At 55.3% G+C, this 22,629-nt stretch overlaps 3 protein-coding genes across 6 annotated transcripts in view; all 3 read right to left on the bottom strand.

Moving 5' to 3' along the window:
- The window catches only part of Kcnip3 (potassium voltage-gated channel interacting protein 3), a 77,755-nt gene extending 71,419 nt beyond the window's left edge, over positions 1-6,336 (bottom strand). The window contains exon 1 of one of the 3 annotated variants that reach the window (XM_033761692.1): positions 6,142-6,336. In XM_033761692.1, coding sequence (XP_033617583.1) covers positions 6,142-6,244 — 103 coding nt within the window. In that variant the 5' untranslated portion in view covers positions 6,245-6,336. The remainder of the gene's footprint in view (positions 1-6,141) is intronic. The other 2 variants (XM_010638150.3, XM_033761693.1) reach the window with 2 other exon arrangements.
- Positions 6,337-11,899: 5,563 nt separating this feature from the next.
- On the bottom strand, positions 11,900-22,348 carry Prom2 (prominin 2). Of its 2 annotated transcripts, none has more exons than XM_019209626.1 (17): positions 22,277-22,348; positions 21,266-21,329; positions 20,970-21,129; positions 20,657-20,809; positions 19,659-19,782; positions 19,132-19,223; positions 18,950-19,064; positions 16,995-17,141; positions 16,493-16,564; positions 15,718-15,810; positions 15,551-15,604; positions 15,125-15,205; positions 14,860-14,928; positions 14,089-14,178; positions 13,857-13,963; positions 13,513-13,585; positions 11,900-13,366 (listed from the first exon to the last, which is right to left on the bottom strand). In XM_019209626.1, exons 1-16 carry the CDS (start codon positions 22,286-22,288, stop codon positions 13,522-13,524), a joined length of 1,497 nt encoding a protein of 498 aa, XP_019065171.1. In that variant the 5' UTR covers positions 22,289-22,348; the 3' UTR covers positions 11,900-13,366; positions 13,513-13,521. The 2 variants fall into 2 exon arrangements, with proteins under 2 accessions (XP_019065171.1, XP_019065172.1); XM_019209627.1 differs by having other exon boundaries at positions 18,950-19,034.
- The window catches only part of LOC109118502 (prominin-2-like), an 11,800-nt gene continuing 11,509 nt past the window's right edge, over positions 22,339-22,629 (bottom strand). Inside the window, exon 9 of the mRNA XM_019209603.1 lies at positions 22,339-22,351. Coding sequence (XP_019065148.1) covers positions 22,339-22,351 — 13 coding nt within the window. The remainder of the gene's footprint in view (positions 22,352-22,629) is intronic.

Here is a 22,629-nt window from a genome sequence, read left to right as displayed (position 1 = left end):
AAAAAAAAAAAAAAAATTCATCAACCTAAAGCCCAAATCAAGCTGGAATGTAACAAGTTCCTGTAACAGGCTTCTGCTCACACTCTCTTTCCAAGCTGGCCAGCTTCCCCATGGTGTGAGTGACAGGAGCACCCCCAGCTTGCACAGTTCCAGGGGTGCCCAGGTGAGGGCTGGCCTGAGGCATTGGCTCCAGGGAGATGGCTCTGCTCACTCCCCACACCCCACCTCTGTAGGTGTCTGGCTGCTTTGCTTGCCTGGCAACTACTGCCAGCTTCCCCTTTACAATGCTGACTTAAAGATTGTCCTTTAATGGAATTTCTTAAAACTTAAAATGCAAGTTAATTTAAAGAAAAAAGCAAGCAACAGCATAGGTCAAAGCAGGCAAGGCAAGAGTGATGAAAGCCAATGTTATGGTTTGAGTGTAATTTGTCCCCCAAACTCTTGTGGCTGTTTGATCCCCAAAGTCTTGCTAATTAATTTGATTCACTGTGGTGTTCAGACATGGAGCCTCTGGGAAGGGATTTGTTTTGGTTTGGTCAGTAATGAGAGCTCCTGTGATTGGGGACAGAGATGCCCAGAGTTTGTGCCATGAAGTTTAGACTTCTACCATCCAGAACTGTGAGCTAAATGAACCTCTTTTCTTTATAAAGTAGCCAACCTAAGGTATTTTTTTACAGTAATGGAAAATGCACTAATGCAGAACAGCACAGTCTGGAAAGCTTGTGTTTCTCTTCCTAGCCACGCCTGACCCAGTAGATGACCCATCCGGGCCTGAGCTCTCCCTCATGGTGGCTACTTGCCACATGTGGCTGCCAAGAAGCTGTCCCAGAGCCAGTTTAGACAGCCTTGCTCTCTGTATAAATTTGCACTGGGTTTCAAATACGTGCTGGAGTGTAAAATAGTTTTTATAAAAATTTTTATATTAATTTTATGTTGAAAAGATAATGGGGTGAAATAAAATGCATTAACCAAATAATCAAAACTTATTAAAAAGTTTTACTTTTTAAATTTTCTTTCTTTTTTCCCCTCCAATACTGGGGATTGAGTCCAGGGCCTTCCCACTGAGCTACTCTCCCAGGTCTTTTATTTTGACACAGGATCTTGCCAAGTCACTAGGTTGCCGGGGCTGGGTTTGAACTTGTAACAGTCCTGCCTCAGCCTCCCAGAGCCCTAAGATGACAGGTGTGCACCACTACATGTGGCAAATTTGACTTTCCTTAATGTGCCTGCTGGAATGCTTTAAATGACATCTGTGCCTCACATTATGTTTCTTCTGCACAGCCTGGATCTAGGCTCTTGGACCTGCCACCTGGATGGTTTGGGTGGTCTCCTCCTCCAGGGCACACCTTGTCTCTGGGTACTCTCTCCCAGCCAAGGCCCAGCAAGGGGTCAGGCAGAGCTGCTTGAGGAAGGTTCCCAGTAGAATGTGGAAGATGCACTGGGAGGCGCCCAGGTCTAGGAGAGGAAGGCAGGGTGAGCCAGGCAGAGGCAGCTGGATGGGTGAGGCGTCAGCATGGCAGGTGTTATGCATTGCTCGGGGTGGGGAGATGCCCAGTACCTAAAAACCTGTGCCCAAGAGATGGAGGAGGGAGTGGGACATGCCCCATCCTCCACCTGCCCTGGACCCTACCATCCCGACAGTTTTCACCGCCTTAGGGAGAGGTCGAGTCACCTGTACTGAACCCCACTACTGCACTGGGTGTCCCACCAAGTGTCTTAAAAGGCCTAGTTGCTGCACCAGCCCCTGCCCATGTCCTGTGAGCAAATGCACATGCAAAGCAACTGCAACCCTCTCAGCTGGGGAACAGCAATGGACAGTGTCACAAGGGCCACCAGGATGCACTAGTGGGGTGGGTTGGGGCGACTTCAGACAAGTCAGCATTGCTTCTGCCTCCATGTCTAGTAGGAAGAGGCCTGTAGTCACCCAGCCGGGCACTCAGAGTCCCAGATGCAGTCTGCCTGGGGACTGCATGGTTTGATTCACAGAAGTCCAGGCATCTGTTTTCAAGGAGCTCCTCAGTAGTCTGGAGAGTGCAGCTAGGGTGTACAGAGCTTATCCCACCAGGTAGGAAATTCTGGCCTCACCTATTGGTGAGGGAGCTCAGCTCCTCAGTCCACTCCCTGCCAGGTGGGCCACCCCAAAACCAGGGCCTGGGTTAGCCTGGGACTTGCCGGTCACTCAGATATGGGGCTGACCTGTTCCCACCCCATTCAAGGACAGCTTCAGTACAGGCTGCCACTCCGCCCCACTTGTCACACACTCTATTTCTGGCTCTTGGGACAGATGGCGGGAAGCAGTGGTGGGTGTTGTGTCGTGCAGGCCCAGGATTTGGGGGGGCTCTGGGAGCCTGAGCTCACCCAGTCCTGGGCACAGCCAGATGTGGGCAGGGATCTCATCTTACAGGCGCAGCTGAGACTGTCATGTGTCCCCACAGACACGGGCATGCACACACATATACACACACCTAAGCACAGACACCAGGTGCACACACAGCTTCCTGGGTGTCACTGAGCAATGGGGCAGAAGAGGGGAAATGGGCCATCCTGGCCATGTCTGATGGCTGCCAACTTAGCCAGGCACAAGCTCCCTTCTCTAACTACGAGGGCACCAATGGCCCCTGGGTGACCTAAGCCACTCGGCAACAACATCCTCTACCAGGCTGCTGGCCCCACACTCTACTCAGCAACCAGGAAATAACGATGTCAATGTTCCCGCTGCTTACAGAGCTTTCACTTGGGGCCAGGATCAGGTTGCATGGGGTGGTAGAGGATCTCAATCCCCCAGATGCAATAATCAACGCACACGAGTGCTAAATGACTTGCTTGAGGACAAACAGCTAATGTGTAAAGGGGCGGGAGCTGAGCCCAGATCTGCCTGGTGCAGAGCTAGGGCTAAAAGCTCACAGAGTGCCCCCTGCCTGCCTGCCTGGACCCTTTCATACTATGGGGTGAGGCCTGAGGCAAGGTGATGGCCAGTGGGCATGTGGAGCTCAGGGGAGAGTGGTATTGTGGCACTCCCAGCCCCTACTGCCTGGCACAGGGTCCTGAGCCCAGCTGGGACCTGGTGGAGGCTGGGGCAGATCTCAGGCTCAGGTGGAGAGGCTGGGGTCTGGGAGGGGCAGGACTTGCACAGTCACCAGGCAGAGCAGTGTTAGAGCCTGACAGCCTGGAGCCACTGCCTGGGTGCCCATCCCATCTCACACCAGGGCTGGGCACAGGGGCAGGGGGCTTGGATCTGCCCTGGTCCACAGCTGTAGACACTGCTGGGTAGGGGCATCTGGGTAGAGCTGAGGTATCAAATCAGAGAGCAGAGGCCATGCCAGTGGAAGGTGGGACAGGCCCCTCTTAGCCCTCCTGCCTCTGCTGGGCCCAGCTGTGCCCTCTCCAGTGCTGGCACCTGCAGGGCCCCTTGTCACATGGCTGCTCTGTGGTATTCTAGGAGTGGACTGCTCACAGCTGACAGCTGCACCTGCTCCAGGGGAACACTAGCTGGAGGGACTCAGGGCTGGGGGCCTCAGTGACTCAACCACTTCTGGCTCTCTCTCTGGGCACCAGCAAGGCAGCCGCTGTCTCCAGGCGTTGGGAGCCAAGGGTGCCCTTCTCCCTCACACAGGCTGTATGTGGGACCCTCCTCCTGGGAATCCCCACAGAGGCCAGGGTTGGGGACAGGAGGGTCCCAGCCCCAGGCCAAGTCAGCAAAGGAGGGCTTTGCTTTTGTGGGAAATTGATAAGAAAGAGAGCCTGAATTTAAAGCCTCTCCTTCATACTTTAGATCTGCAGCCCAGAAAGGGGAAGTCACTGGCTTATGGTGGTGTGGCTGATGCAGGGGACACAGCTTATGTCCTCACTAGCAGGCTCCAAGGTACAATGGGCCACCTCCTTAGCTTCCAGACAAAGATTGTCCTCTTCCACCTGTTGTCCAGGACCTGAGCTTTGGAGCAAGACAGAGCAGGGTTCAAATCCCAGTAACAACGCTGTCCTTTGCAATCTTGGCCAGGCCTCTGCGTACTCATCTGTAAAGTGGGGACAGTCACGAGAGCTACCTCACACCTGGCTGTGTGAGGGCCAGGAGATAATACAGAGGATAATGGAGGGCACTTCAGGCTCTCAGATGTCAGCCCTGCCTCTCTCCCAGACACCGGCTGGAGAGCAGGGGCACTCCCTTCCTACCCCAGGGGGGCTCTCTGATGCTGTCTGAGAAAGGGAGGGGGGGGAACAAATTAGGACATGTCTCCTGCAAGTATCCTGCTGGGCTGGAAGCTGTAGGAGAGGTTCTGGGCACCAGGCTGGGCAGTGGAAACATCACCCTGGAAGTCCTAGGACCATGATCCATGCCCACCACAGCAGAGCTGGGAGTCCTTTTCCTAAGGACTCTTGGAGCACAAGCTCAGGGAGGCCTGGTACTGTGACCAGCTGTGACCTGCCCCCCGCTGATCAGAGGCTAGGATGGAAGTGCCTACCAGCAGGGTGGGGTGAGGAGCACTGATGGGCTGGGAGGACAGGAGAGGGCCCAGGGTGGTGCTAGGGACAGCTGCTGATCGCAACAATGATGGTGGCGACTGGGCCCCACTCCCAGCCTGTGCTGACTATAGTCCCTGCTGCCACTAGGGACAAGATTGTATTTCTTAACGGGGACGAGTGGGTGCTTCCCCTAGGACCACTGTCCCTGTCTGGCCCAGCGCCGGGAGTGTGGGATCCTCTTTGTCCCTGGCAAGGCCAGACACAGGCAGACCACAGAGGTGGGGGCATAAAGATGGCAAGAGCCACCAGGCCACCAGCACCTGGAGGAGAGGAGAGGGAAGAGGGACTGTTCTCTGCACTGATGGGCACTGTTGCAGGTTGTTCACGGAGCATGGTGATGTGGCCCATGCTCACGACTGTGCCTGTGGATGCAGTGGCCTGTGCCATGCCTGGCATGGGTGCAGTGAGCATGTAGCACGGACCTGGGACAAAGCGCTAAGTTTCTTTGCTTCTCTCCTGCCTGCCTGGGAGACTTGAGGTGACAGGAGATAAAGCTCCTTCAACACGCCCTGACTCCAAGCTCAAAGAGCTACAGGTCACCAGCTCTGCTGTTCCTTCTGGCATCCCTGGGAAACCAGTGGCCAGGCTGTGGGACACAGAAGCCAGCCACAAGCCCTCTCTGGCTGCTTGACCTAGGGTTAGAGGCAGGAAGCTATTTCTAAGGAGGAGAAATTGAAATGCCAGCACAATATCTGTCCTTACTCCCAAGACCCTGATTTTATTCGGGTCCTGTGCCCTTTCTTCTCTCTTCTGCTGCCTGCATGTGCTGGCTGGACCTTAGCAGCCCTGTTGGGCCCTAAGGTAAGCTCAAGGATGGAAGCCAGTACTAAGGCGGTGAGAGGCTGAGTCCTCCATGCCTCCCTCTGGACTTCTGCAGGGGAAGATACAACCACCCTTGTCCAACCACCGTGACTCAGGGTGCTCTGTTATGAGCACTGGATCCTGGTGCTTCTTCCTTCTCTCAAAGCAAGATTGTCCCGGACATGTGAGTAGCTCACAGGGAATCAGGCCAGCTTCTCAGAGAGGAGTTTCTTTCTTTCTTTCTTTTTCTTTTTTGCCCTTGTTCTTCCTCCTGTCTCTCACCCACTGCTGTTCTTGAATGCTGCTGGGGCAGTTTTCCTGCCTCCCCGCTTCAGCCTCCCAATAGCCCTCAGAGGGAGAACTTAGGAGTCTTCTGGCTCTTTTAGTAGACAGGGGCTCCTCCATCACTTGGGTGATTGACTGCAAGATGCCTTCATTGGCTGAGCATCAGGCCCAAGATGCCCCCTCTCAGTGCACCCCTTCCCCAATCCTCAGGGCTGGGGGCCCAGTCCCTGCCCCAGGGGCTGATTGAGCAGGCACCACGGAGCTGAACTCCTGCTCCTCTCTCCAGCTCGCCTTCCATGCACACCTAAAGCCTCTTCCATCCAGAGACTCCCAGGAGTCTAGCTTCCTGCCAGGACATTCCAACACTCACTGTCCCCAAAGCCACCTAGTAGGGAGCAGCAGGAGATGGGGTCAAAGAAGGAGGCACCACAGAAATGACAGTGGCCAGGCAGCTCCTGGTCTAGAGCCACTTCCAAAGCCCCTCTTCTCTCTGTCCCCAGGCCAGTGCCCGCTCACCCAATCGCCTGTGCTTACCTTTGCCCGCTGCATCCTGGGGGCAGCTCAGAACTGTGGTCAATGTCTCCACTTCACAGCTCGAGCGGACAGGACTGCCCAGCCCTGCTGGAAGCTGCCTCATGTTTGCTTGGACCAGATGTAATTGTCACTGGTGGCTTCTCCAGGCCCCGCCCACTCCTTCCACCCTCCCTCCTGGCCGCCGCCAGCTCTCACTGCTCCACCCTCACTCTTTCTCCTCCTCCTCTCGCTCTCCACACACACACACACACACACACACACACACACACACTCACACACACAAAGACGAGGCACCCTCCCCTGCTGTCTCTGCCTTCCAGTCCTGGCCCCGTAGCAACCCCAGTCTTGCCTGGCTCTCCCGGGTCCCCCTGCCCTTGTCTTTCTGTGCCCCTGCAGTCTCTCTCTCTCCCCTCTCTAACTCACAAGCTGCTCCCCGACTTCTTGGCCAATGGGGTGGGGTGGCAGGAGGCGGGGCTGGGGAGAGGGGAGGTCCAGACTGGAGTTGCAACCTGGACAAGGGGCAGGGGCAGCAGTAGAGCCCCACGGGTTCCGGGGGCATCTTCCAGACCCCAGACTGGGCCGGCCCCTCCCTGAGCACAGGACCATCCTCTGGATTCCAGATTGTGTGGCCTCGGGTACCTGAGGGGCCCCAGGGCAATGCCCAGCCAGTAAGGTTGAGATGCCAGCTCTGGCATCTATAGCATCCTCTGCTCAGGGATCTCAGCCCCAGGTCAGGTCTGCAATGGCTTTGTAGATGGTGGAAAGAGTGATGACCACAGGGGCTACATCATCAGGGTGACACTCAGGGATCCTCCACCTCTTTTATCTGTCCCTCCCCTCCCTACCCCCACACTGGGGGTTGAACCCAGGGCCTTTGCACTGAACTACATTCCGAGTCCTTTTATTAATTTTTTATTTTGAGACACTGTGTCACCAAGTCACTAAATTGCCCAAGCTGGGCTCGAACTTGTGATCCTTTTGCCTCAGTCTCCCCACCCTTAATCACCTCCCTGACACAGTACAGGATTCCCCCGCCCCGCAAAAAAAGCAAAAGCCCATTATACTTCCCAAGTGCCATCATTCCTGCCTGGCTCCGAGACTGGGACTGCATTCAGGGCAGCTGCGGGATCCCTCCCCCGCCATCTCCTGAGTTGGCCCCTGGTGTCCCTGGGAGAGGGGGTTCTCCCTGCCCCTCAAGAGCACCTTTTTGGCCCATATGAAAGCCACCCAGAAGCCAGGTGCCTGAAACCTCTGCCAAGTTTCCCTTTTTGGTGCACTGAGGAGCCAGCAGTTCCCATGGAAACAGAGCCTGAGATAGCCCCCTCCTTTTCAGTGTGCACAAAGCTCCTGAATGGCTTCCCCACCCCCAGCTTTCAGATCCTGAGGGAAGAAAGCTGCCAGGAGCTGTGGACCCACTGAGTCCAGACCCCAGAAGGGAGGGGACAGCCCCAGTGTCCGGTAAGCAGGACTTCAGGACAGCCACGGCCTCACACAGAACAAAGGGTTCAGCAGACCCTGACTCCCCATCCACAGCTACACCCAGAAAGAAGGGAGAGCAAACCCCATGTAGCTGTCAGATCAGATCTTTGGTCCCTGGAAGCCCATTGACCTTTCACAGAGGGGAAAAGCCCGCCTCCCTTGGCTCAGAACAAGCTTTTGCAAGCAGGGACATGTGGAGCATTCTGAGTCTTCATGGTGCCCTTCAGAGAAAAGCCTCATTGTCTCATTCCACAAGGATGGGGAGACCCAGAAAGTTAAAGGAGCTGCCCAAGTCATAGGCAAGGTAATGAAGCTGTACATGGGTGTTCCTGCCAACCAAAGTGGACACATTGGGCAAGATGTACCTGACCAGGTATATGCCCAGGTCTCATGCATCAACTGGGACAACTGCTGATCACGTGGGTCAGGGCAGGCCTGGCCAGAATCAGGGCACAGCCCACTGAGGCAGGACCAGAGCTGCCTACCCCAGGCCAGCATCCCTCTGAACAATCACTTGCTGAAATGCCACTCCTCTGAGGGGCTTTCCTTGGGATAAACAAGCTTCAAAGAACAGGTCTGTGATGTCTGCTCGCCCCTGCTGGGTCACCAGGCTTTTGGCCTTGGGAAGCTTGCCCTGTACTCAGGTGGGTGCTGTGCCAGGATCCTTGTGCCACCCACCCCTCCTCCCTGGGCCTCTCTCTCAGGGTCTTACCAGGGCTCCAGGCCTTTGGGGGACACAGGGAGGAGAAAGGCCCAAGCGAGCTCTGCAGTGGGCCTCCTCAGCAACTGTGTTGTGGGCGCCTGGGCATCGGCCAGCCTTCCCCAAGAGGGACTTGGCATTTCGGAAGATTCTTTTGAGGCATGTTGGACCCAAAAAAGGTCAAGGAAGGAGGCTGCAGGAGGATGTGTGGTTAAACACAACTGCTTCAGCCTGATGGGTCTCAGCTGTGGCTTTCCTCACAAGGCCAGCTCTGAAGGCCAGGAGTCTGGAGTGGAAAAGGGAGGTGTGGCTTCAAACTGGGCTCTGCCACCCCCACCTACAAGACTTGGGGTCTTTGGGACTTTCTTCCCTTCCTGCTCCTGGCCTTCCACTCCAGGCCAAGTTCAAATCCCTTTTCCCCAGGCCCCCAGCCCCAGCTCTGTGTTCCCAGCCCTGTTTCTGTTCTTTGGAGCTCTTTCTTTCTCTGGGAGAGACAGAGATAGAGACACAGACACATACATAGACACAGAAAGAACAGATTCAGAGAGATAGAGACAGAGACAGAAACATACAGAGAGACAGAGAGAGCCCCTTGCTTCCCCCACAACCCCCTACCCATGGGGAGGCCCCTCAGGTGGAGGTGTGGCTCACCATACACATGGAGCCTTCCAAAAATATCTGTTGCCCACCAAAGCCTTCATCTGGGTGTCACAAATCTCACAAGTGTCAGGGAAGCAGATGGTACAGCTGTGAAGCTGGTCACCTGTGGCAGCTTTCAGGGCACCTTCTGACAGCCTCAAGCTCCCAGCCCACCTGCCCACCAGCTCTGCCACAGCCTGAGAAACCTCCCAGCCCAGGACACTTTTCCCCAATGTCACACAGCAGTCAGCTCCACTCCAAGCCCCCTACAGTCACCTCTTCCACTCTGTGTCCTGCTCGGCCTGGTGGGTGGGAGCCAGCTGCTGGGCAGGGCACAGGGTAAGCCCCAGTTGAGGGCTGAAAGCTCTACCTCCTTCTCCATTGGGCACCTCCAAGGGTCCTCTGAGTCCAGTTGTTGCTGGGGGCCACCCCCTGTCCTGTCCCTCTGGTTAGGGTATTTCATACGGCTCTTGGAGGAACTAAGGCACTCCCAATACCCCGTAACTGGTCCATGGTCTCTTGGTTGAGGTCTGTTCCCTCACTGAGTGGCCTCCTAGAACTGGCTCCAAGAGATTCCATGCCAACTCCCAAAGGAGGTCTCATCTTGGCCTTTGGGCCTCCCTTAGCTCTGCCACCAAAGCAGGTGTCTCCCTTACACTCTAGGCTTTGTAGGAGGAAGGGGCACAAGGCATCCATGCACAGGATCTCCCAAATCGAAGGGCATCCAAGGAAGCTCTCAGAAAAGCCCCCTTTGCTCTGGTTGGCAGTGGAGGGAGACACTCTCCAGCTCACCTGCCTGAATCCCCTTCCTCTAAATGTGTGAGGGTCCCTAAATCCTGCATCACCAATAGGCAGAGGCCAAGGTGGGGTGGGGTTACCTCCCTGCACGCACCTCGACTCACCCCCTTCACCCAGGACTGTGACACTCAGTTAGCAATCGTAAGATGGAGGAATGTAAAGGGCTTCAGCCTGGCACATCCAGGACCATCAAGGAAGGATGGGTACCACAGAGAAGGGACTTCATGTTCGAGGCAAATGGTGGGTGGACTAGGCTGGCCACCAGCCTCCCAGGGAGTCTCTGGCATTCAGGCTCTGGGAAGGTGGGAAAGGACACTGTCCACAGTCACTTGAGCAGGGTGTCAGGCTGGACCAGAGTTCAGGTATGGTGTGGACTGTCACTGTCCCCATGGACCCCTTGGGGTTAGTACTGCCCTTCTACTCAGCCCATTGTAGGACTTGTGTGCTAGTTTTCTCAGGCAGGTGACAGCAGTGCTTAGCTCTTCATTAACACATGTAAAGGGCTTGGCAGACTTCCTGGTTTATGCCATAGCTCTATATATACATCAATGTTAACTCATGCTCTTCAAACCCCTGCCATGTGCCCTCCCTGTGCAGTCCAGCCAGCCAGAGTCACCCTGCCCACCCACCTGGGACCTCAGATGCCCTAGCCTGGGTTTTCCTGGTAGAACCTGCCACAGGGCCTTGCACTGGGTGGCCAGGTGGAACATCTGGCAGAACTCCCAGAGCCTCCAAACTGTCATCCTTCCTGCCACAGGGACAGCAAGGGCATCTGGTCAAATCTCCCCTCTCACATGCCCACAGGGAATAGAGATTGGAATCTCATCCAGGAGGAAATCTCCAGGGCTAGAACCCAGGACCTGAATCCAACTGAGGTAACCTTGAGCCTGCTAGGCAACTTCCAGTAGCTTCATCAGATCTACCATAGAGCAAATAAACCAATTCCTTCAGAGATGTGACAGGCAAGACTGCAACCACAAAGGGGCTGTTTCCCATTTGTTAATATTGGAGGAGCCCAATATTCCAAGCCCCAGGAAACAGGTGAGCTTGTTTTCTCTATGGCTATTTCTGTCTCTGCCTAGTGCCACCCCCATCCTGGGATGACCAGCACCTACAGCAGTGAAGCTCCTTGGCAAAGCCAGTATTCATTGTGCTGTGCCAACGTTTCTGGATGCTAAACTCAGAGTAGCAACCACTTCCCGATTCACAGGAGGGACAGTAAAGTCAATCTTTATGACCACTACTTCTGATAATGGCGAACTAGGTAATTTGGATCAAATTCCCAGCTGAACACAACTGTAAAAGCTGCTCAACATAGGTTCTGTGTTCATGTATCTGTTAATTAAACACACACACACACACACACACACACACACACACACACACACACACACACACACACACACACACACACACACACACACACACACACAGAGTCAAGATCTGGGAAAAGAAGGCCATTCAGGGACATGTGCCTGGCATCTGGGGTGACTTTCTCCCCGGGGGGTTCTGTTGATCTTGGATATTGCAATGAAGTTGAGCAGGGCTTTTAACAACCTCTAGGACTAATACCCAGGACTACCAAGAGGAAGGTGTACCTGGCAAACCTTCTATGCTTTAGGTTGGGTCCCAGGGGTCCTCACCCTGGGAATGCAAATGGACTGGAAGTACATCAGCCCTCTAAGGCTCTCAAGTCAGCTCATTCCCTGCAAGTGTTTTAAACTGATCCTGCTTGCTAGGTCTCACACCACCTGCAAGATGTAAACATAATCCTTGTGGAGGAAAATAACTTCCTTCCTGCAGATTGTTTCTATAAATTTTCAGATGGTTTCCCACATGCAATCAAAACCTCCAAGGATATGAGAAGAAAAAGACAAAATTCATGAACAAGCAGTGCTAGATATAGACTCATGGGGGCTCAAAGGGAATTACTGAACTTTAAAATAACTACGCTGCAAGATATAAGTCTGTGGTACAGCATTTGCCTAGGGTGTATGGAGGCCTGGGTCCAGTCTCCTGAACCACAATAAAATAATAAGACAAATAAGATAAAATACTATGCCTAATGTGTTCAAATATATTTAAAAATAAGAGGCAATTCAGAGAGAGAACCAAACATATTTTTAAATTATTTCTATTTCATGTGTTTGCATCTCACCAAATGCATTTTAGTATACAGGGTGCTACCACCTCTTCCCAAGCTGATAGATGAGTAACAAGCAAAACCAAAAAAAACCAAACTCTGGGTAAAACCAAAAAGAGGCTCCTGTGTGACTTTCAAGGGTACCTGTATGAGAATGTGCTGGCAATAGTGAGGACATATCCTGAGCTTACCATCCTAATTCCCAGCAGCAGATGTGTTGCTGGTTTATAACAAGGCTCCCTCAACCTGCACCCTCTTCAAAGTGACCATCATCAAGGCTTTGGCCTTTGAACAGGGCAACCTCCCCTTTCCCTTGCATCTGCGTGGACCCTGGCTCTGCCTTGGCTGGTTGCAGGCATGGCACAAAATAGCAGCTCCCATTTACTTATGGCACCCTTGTTCCCTGCCAAAGGCTTCTCACTTGTTATATTTAATTTTCACAGCCCAACATTGGGGTTCTAGTTATTCTCTTATAAAAGGAGAGGCTGGGTTTAGGGGACCTGGGTAACAGGTTCAAGGCATCCAGCTAGCAGCTTCAGAGGCAGGCTGTGAACCCAGGTCTGCCCGCTCCCGTCAGGAACCTCCCAGACGGGTGCTGCTCCCATCTGCAGGTATCTGGAGGAGCCCCTGGACACCTGCACCAACATGCACTAAACACCAACTATGTACAGAGCCCTAATCCTGGTGACCTGGCTTCAAGGACCCCAAAGCTTAGGGAGGCAAGGAGCCTTCTGAGGAGCCCAGGGTGCAATCCCAGTGTAGCTCAGGTTCCAGTCCCTCCTCAGGAATGGTGTCCAGAGAGGACCTGGGGACAGCATTACTATTTGTGACTTTTGGTGTAAGCAGGGGCCTCAGCCCTCAGACAGTCTCCTCCTCCCCACTGAGGGCCAGAAAGCCCAGGATGGTGCCTGCAGGGGTCCCAAGCCCTGGGGCAGTGGAGGACTTGGGGCCACGAGGCAGTCAGAATCCAGCCCAGTCCAGGCCCAGGCCTGCTTGGTGGGTTCATCTGATGAGCTGATTGGGCAGGAGGGGTCCCTGGAGTAGCAGCAAGGTAGCAGTGGGGGTGAGGTAAAAAGAGAAGACAGGAAGCAAGAACTTCCTTGGAGGGAGGAAGGAAAGAGGCCAAATGGGGACAAGGTGCACAGAGCTTAGAGGGGAGCAGAGCAAGGGGTTGCAGAAGGGGTCCTGGCAGGGAGAGAACAGGCCCTTCTTGGGGCCAGTACAGGGCAGCCAAGAGGGTGAGGGCAGGGCCCCAAGAGCAACCGTTGACCTGCAGCTCAGAAGTGTGAATGAATGAAGGGGTTAGGAGCAAGAAGGTGGAAAGGGAACAAGCAAGGGTGGATCAGTTGGACTGAGTGACAGTCCAGGTGTTGCCCCAGCTTGGGCTCTGTGACAAGGTTTCTGAAGTCTTCTCTGGTCCCAGCTGAGTGGAGGAGAAAGGCAGCCCCAGGGATCACCTTGCCTTGCTGTGGATTAAGAAGAAAACAAATCAGGGGGTGGTGCCTGGCCTGTCAGCCCCCTGTTGTATAGGCCACACCCGGATCCTTCTTATCCCCCTGCCTCAATCCCCAGCCTTGAGGCACTGTGACCGTGGGGAGAGGGATGATCTCACCCATGGATCCTACAGCTTCAGGGAGGTCACCCGGGGGATGTGGAAGAGCTGAGTCTCCTCAGAGCTGGTGGAGCTGGAGCATCACAGAGTGAAGATGAGTCCCTAGAACAGACCTCAGCCCATCCTGGGGACAAACCCAAGGAGGAGTCCGAGAAGCTGTGCCTGGGCGGATGTATCTCAGCAAGGAAACAGAGCAGACACATAGCACAATTCCAGCCCAGAGAATGTGCCTCTCCAGGGCTTTGCCAGAAGTCTTCTCTGGCGTGGAAGTTTCAGGACAGGGTATGGAGGGGATAGACTCCTTTCCGGGCTTCCGATGTCCCCTGGTCCTGGCAGCCCCTCACCTGAGGCGTTTCCGGATAGGGCGGAAGTACTTGGAGGTTTTGACAGCAAAGATGATGCTGGGGATGAGGAAGAAGGTGCACCAGCCCAGGCAGAACCAGAAGGCATTCTGGAAGGGGTGTGAGGTCAGCACACCTGGCCAGACAGCGGCCCCTTCCCTGCCCTGTGCCAGCAGCCTCCACCTCAGACTCAGTGTGGGGCACGGAAGCAGTCATCAGAACCAATGACACTCACCCAGGGGTCAGCCATCATGTCACACAGGATTGCACGGCCATTGTCCAGGGCTCCAGAGAAAGGCTGGCAGGTGGCGATGTGCTGGGTCACCTGTGGTGCCAACAGGAGGTAGGTATATGTGGGGACACCCAGACACAAGTGTGCACCCCGTATTCTGAGAGAGAGATTGGCAGACACAGCTGGGGGCCACCACACATTGGACAGGTTCATGGAGACACATGGACACAGGCACATGGGAAGAGGGAGCACACCTGGGCTTCTCATCTGTTCCTGCCCCCCACATCTATTTGCCACCTGAATTAGGGCCCTACTGTGTATCCCATGCACTGGAGAGGTAACATGTATGTGTGCATGTGTGCACGTCCTCAAGCACTTGGCACACACACACACACACACACACACACACGCACTGACACTCTAAGTCAGACCCCTGTGAGCCTAGGGGTGGCCCAGGTAGCTGGAAGATTTGCAGACAGTTGGGACCCTCAGGAGAGGATAAGTTGGACAGGGGGCCAACCCACAGAAACTGGTGGGGACAATGCAAGGATGGCATATTCAGGAGAGCCATGGCCAACCTAGCTCACACTCAGGCCTCAGGGAGGGGCTGGGCAGGGACAGGGCACAGATGCCAGGTGTGGGAGTTTGGCTTCAATTCTGAAGGCCTGGGCACCCCTAGAAGGCCCAGGCAACAGAATGGGGCAGAGTAGGGTGACCACAAGGTGGGTAATCCATAGTTGCCCGAGGTCAGTCAGGGTCTGCATCCCTACTCACCTCCTCTTTCACCCAGGCCACATACTGAGAGAAGTAGCCTATCTCCCGGGCCAAGAAACACTCACTTGCCTGCAGGAGAAAGAGAAGACCTGAGCTGGCAGGGGTCCCAGCACCCCTCTTCACTACTCCCCCCCCAATGCCTGATGCCATTAGGCCAGGCTGGCTTTCAGGGACTCACTGTGAGGGAAGGGCTAAAGAGGCCTGTGGCAGAGGTCCCATGTCTCCCTGGTTTTACAGCAGCCCCTACCACCCCCCTGCCACTCACATTCTGCAGGATGCGGTTGGTCAATGGCGGCAGCTCTGCTTTTAGGTAGGTGACATTGCCTAGGATAGCTGAGGTCTCCCTCTGCAGGAGACAAGAGCCCTATCTCAGTGTCCTGCTTGGGGAGCAGCCACTCATTTACCCACCAATCATCCATCCATCCATCCATCCACCCACGCATCATCCACCATCTGTCCACTTATCCACCCAGCATATGACACACACCAAGCTGGCCTCACAGGACCTAGTGCCAAAGATCCATGGTCCTGAAGGATCTGCCCACTCAGCCCCATCTCCTTCCCATCCCCACCCTCAGTCACTAGTGGGATGGGGCACAGCCTGTGAGGCTCATAGCCAGCTGAGTCCCCACTTCCTTTCTCCCTCTGCTGCCCACCTGTTCCACCCCACTGTCCCCACCCCAGCAGCCACCTGGAGGTTTGGAGCAGAGAACTCCAGGGCTCTGACGCTGAGGTTGAGCTTGGCCTATGAGTGGAGATACAGGGTAGTTAGGGGGAGGGACGGAGAGTGAGTGGAGCAGCTCCCTCATTCTTTGTCCTCTCTCCCAAGCCTCAGGCTCACTGAGCCCTGAAACTTACCACCAGGTTCTGCTGGGGCATGACCTGCTCCTGGGAGAGGTTTCTGAGCCCTCTGGCCTCTTCCTGTAGCTGTTGCCCCAGCAAAGAATTGCCCTGAGGGCAGACAAGGATCAGAATGGCCCCCATCCCCAACAGGGATAGGGGAACTTTTGGTTGCACGTACTGAGGGAAAGTGGACAGTGCTAAGCTAAGAGGCAGAAAATTGAAGTCTCCTCAAGCACCAATCCAAGCCTAGATTCTAGGTCTGCCCCCTCAGTCAGCAACAGAAGCAAAAGGAATCCATGGCTGCATCTGCTGAGGCTGAGGAAGGGCTGTAGTGGGCTTTCCAGGATGCCTCAAAGATAACTTTCCAAACTCTGGTCATTTGTAAGTGTGAAATGCAGTTCCTCCCCTGTGAGACAGCTGTCATATGTGATCCATCGAAATGTGCAGGTTCTACAGCTGGTGTGCACATACTGCTTACCCAGCCACATGACATAAGACCAGTCCCTTGAGGTGATCTGGGATGGAGAAGCCATTTTACAGATGACAAAATGGAGGCCCAGAGATACTTAGTGACTTGCCTGAGGCAGCCCAGCCAAATGGCAGTCTTGAATCAGAACTGATGTGGCAAAACCCTGCAGCACAGCTGGGATTCAGGAGCCTTAGCCCTCACCAGCAGGGGTCCTGGTCCCCTGACTCTGCCCACACCCTCCCCAGTCCCAGCTCCCCAGCCCCCCAGCCTCCACCTTCATCTGACTGCTACCTGCCCTGCAGTGTCCCTGGTCCTTCCCACCTGGGCCTGGGCCAGTCCTGCCAGGTCCTGGGCCAGCTGCTCCACATCTATCTTCACCACGGGCTTCTGGATCTGAGAGCGGATGGGCGAGGTCAGCAGAGCTGCACCCTGTGCCCCTTGAGGCCTCCAAATTCCCAATCTTGCCAAGCACACACTGCACCAGCTAAGTGTGCTGTGCCACATCAGTCACAGTGGATTTGACCTGGTGCTGCAAAATACTTCAGACATCTTTCCAAAAAACAACCAAAAGACAGGCGCCCCCTGGTGCAGTGCAAGGAAGAGGCGCGTGCCACCAGCGTTCGGGCAGCAATTGGTTCAGGACCACGAACAGCGACACGCACTGTTGGATTTGGGGAGAGGGAAGCAGGGCTGTGGTCTGGTGACACTCTGGACAAGAAGAGTTCCCAGGAGCGAAGGTTAAGTGCTCGGACAAGGCAAGGCCCATGCCCAGCTCCTCTGTACTGTCCCCACCCTTCCTGGCCACCCAGGTTTCTCTGCTGACCTGAACAAGGAAGTCGCGATAGGGGATGCTCTCCACCCCACTTGTCTGCAGTGCCTCCAGGTCCCGGCGGGCCTCTGGGCTCAGCAGGTCTGGGTCCTTCATGTCCACTTGGAAGCTCTGCAGGTCCCACTGCAGCTTCTTGGTATACTGGGTGGGAGGGCAAACGGGAAGGGCATTCCCAGTTGTTGATCCAAAGCCCACAGACATTCTACTACATGAGGGGTCCCCAGAGCTCCCTACATACAGCATCCTGGAAGGTTTCCAGCAGGCTCCTAGTGACCCCCAACCCAAGACCAGTCTTCTTCCAGCACCTATCTGGCCACTGGGCTGTCACACAGATGCCTCCTGGCCACCTGACATGAAACAGCTCTCCTGGTTCCTCTATCACACTCTTGTGTGCAGGTTTTCCTAGCACCTTCATAGTCAGCCCTGGAGTTCTCTCTCCAACCCCAATTTACTTCTTTGTGCACTGAGTAATCACCAGCAGCTCCTTGACAGTGCAATATTGCTTGCCCATTCGGCCCAACCCTCAGCATTTAGAGGAGGCTCATCTGGTGGGTGAGGTACAAGTTTGTAGACTGTGTCAATGAGTGAATGAATGAATTAACAGATGCTATCATAGTTCCAAAAAAGACCCTTGGCATTCTCCTACCATTGCTGCAAGAGATTTAGGGATCATAAAATTCAGCCTCAATGTTTTGCAGTTGAGAAACTAAGACCAGAGAGGAGCATTCACTTGCCAGAGGATGCGCAGCAAGTTAGAGGATGCAGTCCACCTCCCTCTACCCTGTGGTTGCCTTCCCTGGGGAGAAAAGCCCTCAGCCTCTCACAAACAGCCATTCTGGGCTCCAGGTGCCAGGTGTGGCAGATGAGTGCAGAGATCAGTGCCATCCTAGTGGCCGGTGCACAACCAGTTTGTTGCTATCTCCTTTGGGGACAGGTATTCCTGAGGTCACACTTGGAAAGTTACCAGATGGGCCTCTGAGGACTGCCCAGCCCACCTGAAGCTGAGACCTTATCCATCCAGTTTTCTCTGAGAGCTTGGCCCTTCCCCTCCCAGGACCCTTTTGTCTGAGAGCCACGACTTCCAGGTGACAGGCATGAAGTCTGCTGTGCCGAGGACCCCGCTGCAGCCCTCCCTGGCTACCTTCATCCACCAGGGACATGACAATGCTGCCTGCTCCAGCAGCCTTCTGACAGGCTAAAGACGCCAGAGGAGCAGGGGCCTGAGGCATTAGCTGTCCCTGGTGCAACTTGAGGCATGGAGTTGGGACTGGGCCATCCGGCTGTACTACCCTGTGGGACAAAAGGGTAGTGGCTCCAAGAGGAGCTGGGAGGGTTTCTCTGGATGGAGCAAAATCAGTTGGTGGCCCCCTGGGTGTTAGGAGAGAGGCAGGGACAGGGTGTGGATTTTCCTTGGAAATGGCTCCCACCTCATGTAGTGTGGAGAGGAGAGGAGGGGATTTTTTGCAGCTTCTGTAGACTTTCAGCACATTCTCAAAGCATATCCCTGCTATGAGGTAGCCCTTCCTTGTTCTAGAACTTTCTCTGCACTGAGGCCCAAGCTCCTGCCACCCACAGCAGTTGAACAACCCAAGTCCCAGTGGAGTTCTGGGGTCCAGTTGGGAGTAGGATCCCACTACTCCTGCCACCTCCTGGCTGTGAGAGCTTGGCAAGGGCCCCAGTGAGCTCCACCATGTTTCCATCTGGTCTGTCCCGACAGGAACATGTGGTCAGCACCTGTCCTCAGGCAGGACACATGCCCTCAGCCACTTCTCACTGTCACCCTCCTTGCAGCTCAGCTGTGAGGCTGTCCCTGGAGCATAAGGGCCATAGCCTCCAGGTACTCACAACCAGAGACATCCTGCTGTAGCCCTAGGCTCTGCCCTGAGGCACAGCCATCATTCCCAGAGCTCAGCAGGAGGAGCCTCATGGCTTCCAGAATGTTCTCTTACCTGGCTGATGTCCAGGTGCTTGTCCAGGTCATAGGAGTCATTGAGCTGCAGGACCTTCCAGAGTGCAGCCCCTTTCTTGCACTGCCTGGAGTGGAGAGACAAACATGGAGGGTGGCTGATGTCAACCTAATGGGCTGTCCATCTCTGTCCCTGCCAGGCCTCTGTTCAGGCTGCCCACTCACTGATAGGCCAGGAGGATGCTGATGTTCTTCCTCAGGCCGAGGAGGTGGGACAGGTTCATGGAGTGGGGCAGGTTCCCTGGGGTGTCTGCGAACTGGGGATGAGGAAGGAGCCATGAGGTGCAGAGCAGGGTGGGGACAAGGCTGCCCCAGCTTCCCCAGGGCTTCTGACAATGCAGAGACAGGGTGGGAGGTGCCCCTGCAATTCTGCTCAGACCAGGCCTTGAACTCAAACTGCCCTGGCACCACCTGCTCATGGGATGGTTCCCACATGTCCCTAGGAGGGTGGCTGGCCCAATCCCAGTGAGAAGCCATTTTGGCATCTCTGCTCACCCACACCAGGGCTCCCAGTCCCAGACTCAGTCAGGGTTAGGAGAGCAGAGGGTATGGGTGCAAACATGCGGGGTCCTGTCTGAGGCCTGTGCAGCACCAGGACTCACAGCTCCTCTCTAGTGGCTTCAGTCTCACTCCTGCCCGCCAACCCCCCACCCCACTCCCGCAGGGACAGGCTGCCCAGGGGACGTCCCCACCTCATAGAGCTCCCCGCTCTCCCAGCTCCGGCACACCAGCGTCTGCATGTTACCGCCCACCAGGAAGGTGGCAAAGACGAGGAGGATGAGGGGGGCAGCAAAGAGGAAGCTGAAGCCCACACCCCTGGGGGAAGAGATGGGGTGAGCTGGGGAGACTGGCTGTACTCTGTCACACGCACCCCAGGCTAGCTCTGGGAGCCCAGAGGTTGGGCTGTAGGGCAGTGTCTTTGGGAAGAGGAACTCAGAGAACTGGGCCTCCCAGGAAGGTGGGGTTGGAACCCCAGCCACCTCCTCATCCCCACCTGCTGCTGGGGCCCTGTGGCCTAGAGGAGGGGACAGCTGTTTTATCTGAAGAGCCAGGACTACCTGCTGCTGGCTCTAGTGTCCACGGAGGTGACCTTCAAAAGGTGAACAGGCACAGCCAGGAGTGACCCACTGGCAGGACAGCACCCAATAGGGCTGAACAGCAAGAACCCATAGTCTAGGTGCCGCAGACCTATAGAGCTTCCTTGTGAGGTGGGCACAGCCCTGTGCCAGGCCACGAGGATCAGAGAGTGAAACATGGGTGCATTTCAGCCCCCCCACAGTCCCCTGTGGCCAGGGACTTTTGTGTAGTGAACAACCTGCACATCTGTATGAGGCAGTCTTGGCTTCAGAGACCACCTGGTCTATGGAAGGCAACAGATTCCACTTCTGCTGCTGGCTCTTGTTGTTGTTGGTGCTGCCTGGAAGCTAGGTTTAGAGGGATTCTGAGGCTGTGTTGGATTCAGTGGGAGAGCGTGCCCGTTCAGTACTACAGTTGCATGCGGGGGTGGGTATTTATTTGCTGTTCCTGCTCTAGTCCAATCCCCTTGCACAGATGAGGACACTGAGGCCAGGTGGGTTAGCTATCTGTCCAGAGCCACCCAGGCTGGCCCTGAAGCTTGGCCTCTGGTCTCTCAGGGCTCCGCTGCTGTCCTGGGGGTGGCAGAAGGGACCCTCCCCCTCCCCCTTCTTACACCATGAGGAAGCGGGCTCCAGCCTCGCCTTTGGCCTCCCAGTGGCTGGGGTCCTCCCTGGCAGACAGCCCTAGGATGCCCAGGCAGAGGCCCAGCAGGTTGCAGATCACCACGAGGAGGGCTGTGGAGCACAGCACGCAGCCTACGATCCACCTGTAGGGAGGGTAGGGCTGGAGGATGGCAGGCGGGGTACTTCCTGCAGGGTGGAGGGCTCCCCATGACAAAGGCCCGAGGAGCCAAGGGTCTTGGCTTAGCAACAGGTGGAAGCAGTGAGGCTCCAGCCCATCCCGACCCCTCAGCTTCCTCCTGACACCTGTAAGTCTCGTATCGCTGCACGTCCCGCAGGTAGGGGCGGCTGTGCTCTTCCAGCTGCTCCAGTGCCTGTCTCCAGCGGGAAGCTGCCTCAGAGCCCGGGAAGCCACTGGCCAAGGTCCTCACACCCTCTGGCTGCAGCACCACTGCCTTCTTCAGATCTGCCGGCCACAGGGGCTTAGGGGACCCCAGAGCCACCCACTGAGGGCCCAGCCCAGGGGGACAACCTTCTCAGGGTGGCACATTAGGCAGCCACTGGCCCCACCCGGCCCGGGCCTCGCCTCTGACCACGCTCACCTTGGACCACGCTGGCCGCCTGCATGGCGACCAGGAGTGGGAGGCTGCCGAAGGTGTTGTTCTCCTACAAGACCAAGGGCGGCGTTGCCTCCTGCCCTGGGCCTGTGTCCCAGTGTGGGGATCCCAAGGCCCAGCGGGAGGATGTTCCCCCCAGTTCCCCAGCAATACTAGATTTTACTAGTACACATTATCACAGTGTGTAATAATTGCATGTTAAACACATACTTGATCACGTTCACCCCCTTCCCCTCTTTTCTCTCATCTCCTTCCCCAGATCCCCTTCCCGTTGCCACAAAATTGACCTCCCTGTTTCCTAACATCTCTCTTTTATTTGGCCCTTTAAGTTATTTATATTTTGGATTTCTCACATAAGAGAAACTACGCAATACTTAACTTTCTGTATCCGATTTATTTCACTGAACAGTAGAGCCTTAAAGCCATCCCTTTTCTTGGTCTTGGCTTTCCTTTTCTCAGTCAGGCTTGACTGGACACCTTAAACATTGCTCCCTGCAGATGCCTGTCTCCATCCCCGGCCCCTTCCCAGACATCCTCTCCCCACTCCCACCCACTCCACAGGCCACTACCGGCCATTTCCAGAAGTCCAGCTCCCATCCCATCTGCCTCAGTTCCCACGTCCTCCTGGTACCGCTCTGCTCCAGCCACTGCTCAGCTGACTCACCATTTCCCCAACTCCAGGCCTGGTTCAGAGGCTCTGACTCACAGGATGCCCTCTCCCACTGCACCCTGAGGGCTCTGAAGGGCATCATTCCAGGCTGTCCACAGTCCCCACCAGGGCCCTAGTGCCTCCTTCTGAGACCTCCCTTCCTCCCTCATCAGACTCATGCTTCTCTGAGACAGGTGACAGGAGCCTGCAGCCTGGGACACCAGGTGACAGGTATGGTCTCAAATCAAAGGTTCAACTGGATTCCCACTCCAAAAGAGAGAAAGTAAGGCCCCTCCATTTTTTTCTAGGAGCCAGGAGGAGGGTTGGATGGGCAGATGGGCACTCACCTCCTGGACCATGCTAGAGAAATTGGCCTCTGGGACTCCCTGTAGCCAGTACAGGACGTGGTCTATGGAGGGCACCTGAAATGGCAGGGGCAAAGTCTACAGAGAGGCCTGAGAGAATCCCTGTAGGAGGAAATGGGCAGATGCTTCTGAATCCTCAGTACCCCATATGTAAAATGGGGACCACTGCAGTCACTATACTCTGGAAGGTGGTGAGGACACAGGAGTTAACATATGGACAGCTTAAGGTGCCATGTGGGGCTGGGAGAGCTCCTGATTCCTTGGCAGGGTGCTGGTCACTGACCATCTAGGGATAACCTATGGGAGGGGACCACTGGCTGCAGGTAGAGCATCTC

The sequence above is a fragment of the Fukomys damarensis genome, unplaced genomic scaffold (assembly GCF_012274545.1).
Source record: "Fukomys damarensis isolate Sample0158 unplaced genomic scaffold, DMR_v1.0_HiC HiC_scaffold_9, whole genome shotgun sequence".
Lineage (NCBI taxonomy): Eukaryota > Metazoa > Chordata > Mammalia > Rodentia > Bathyergidae > Fukomys > Fukomys damarensis.
Note: the sequence above shows the minus strand (reverse complement) of the source record. Positions and strands in the feature narration are given on the sequence as shown.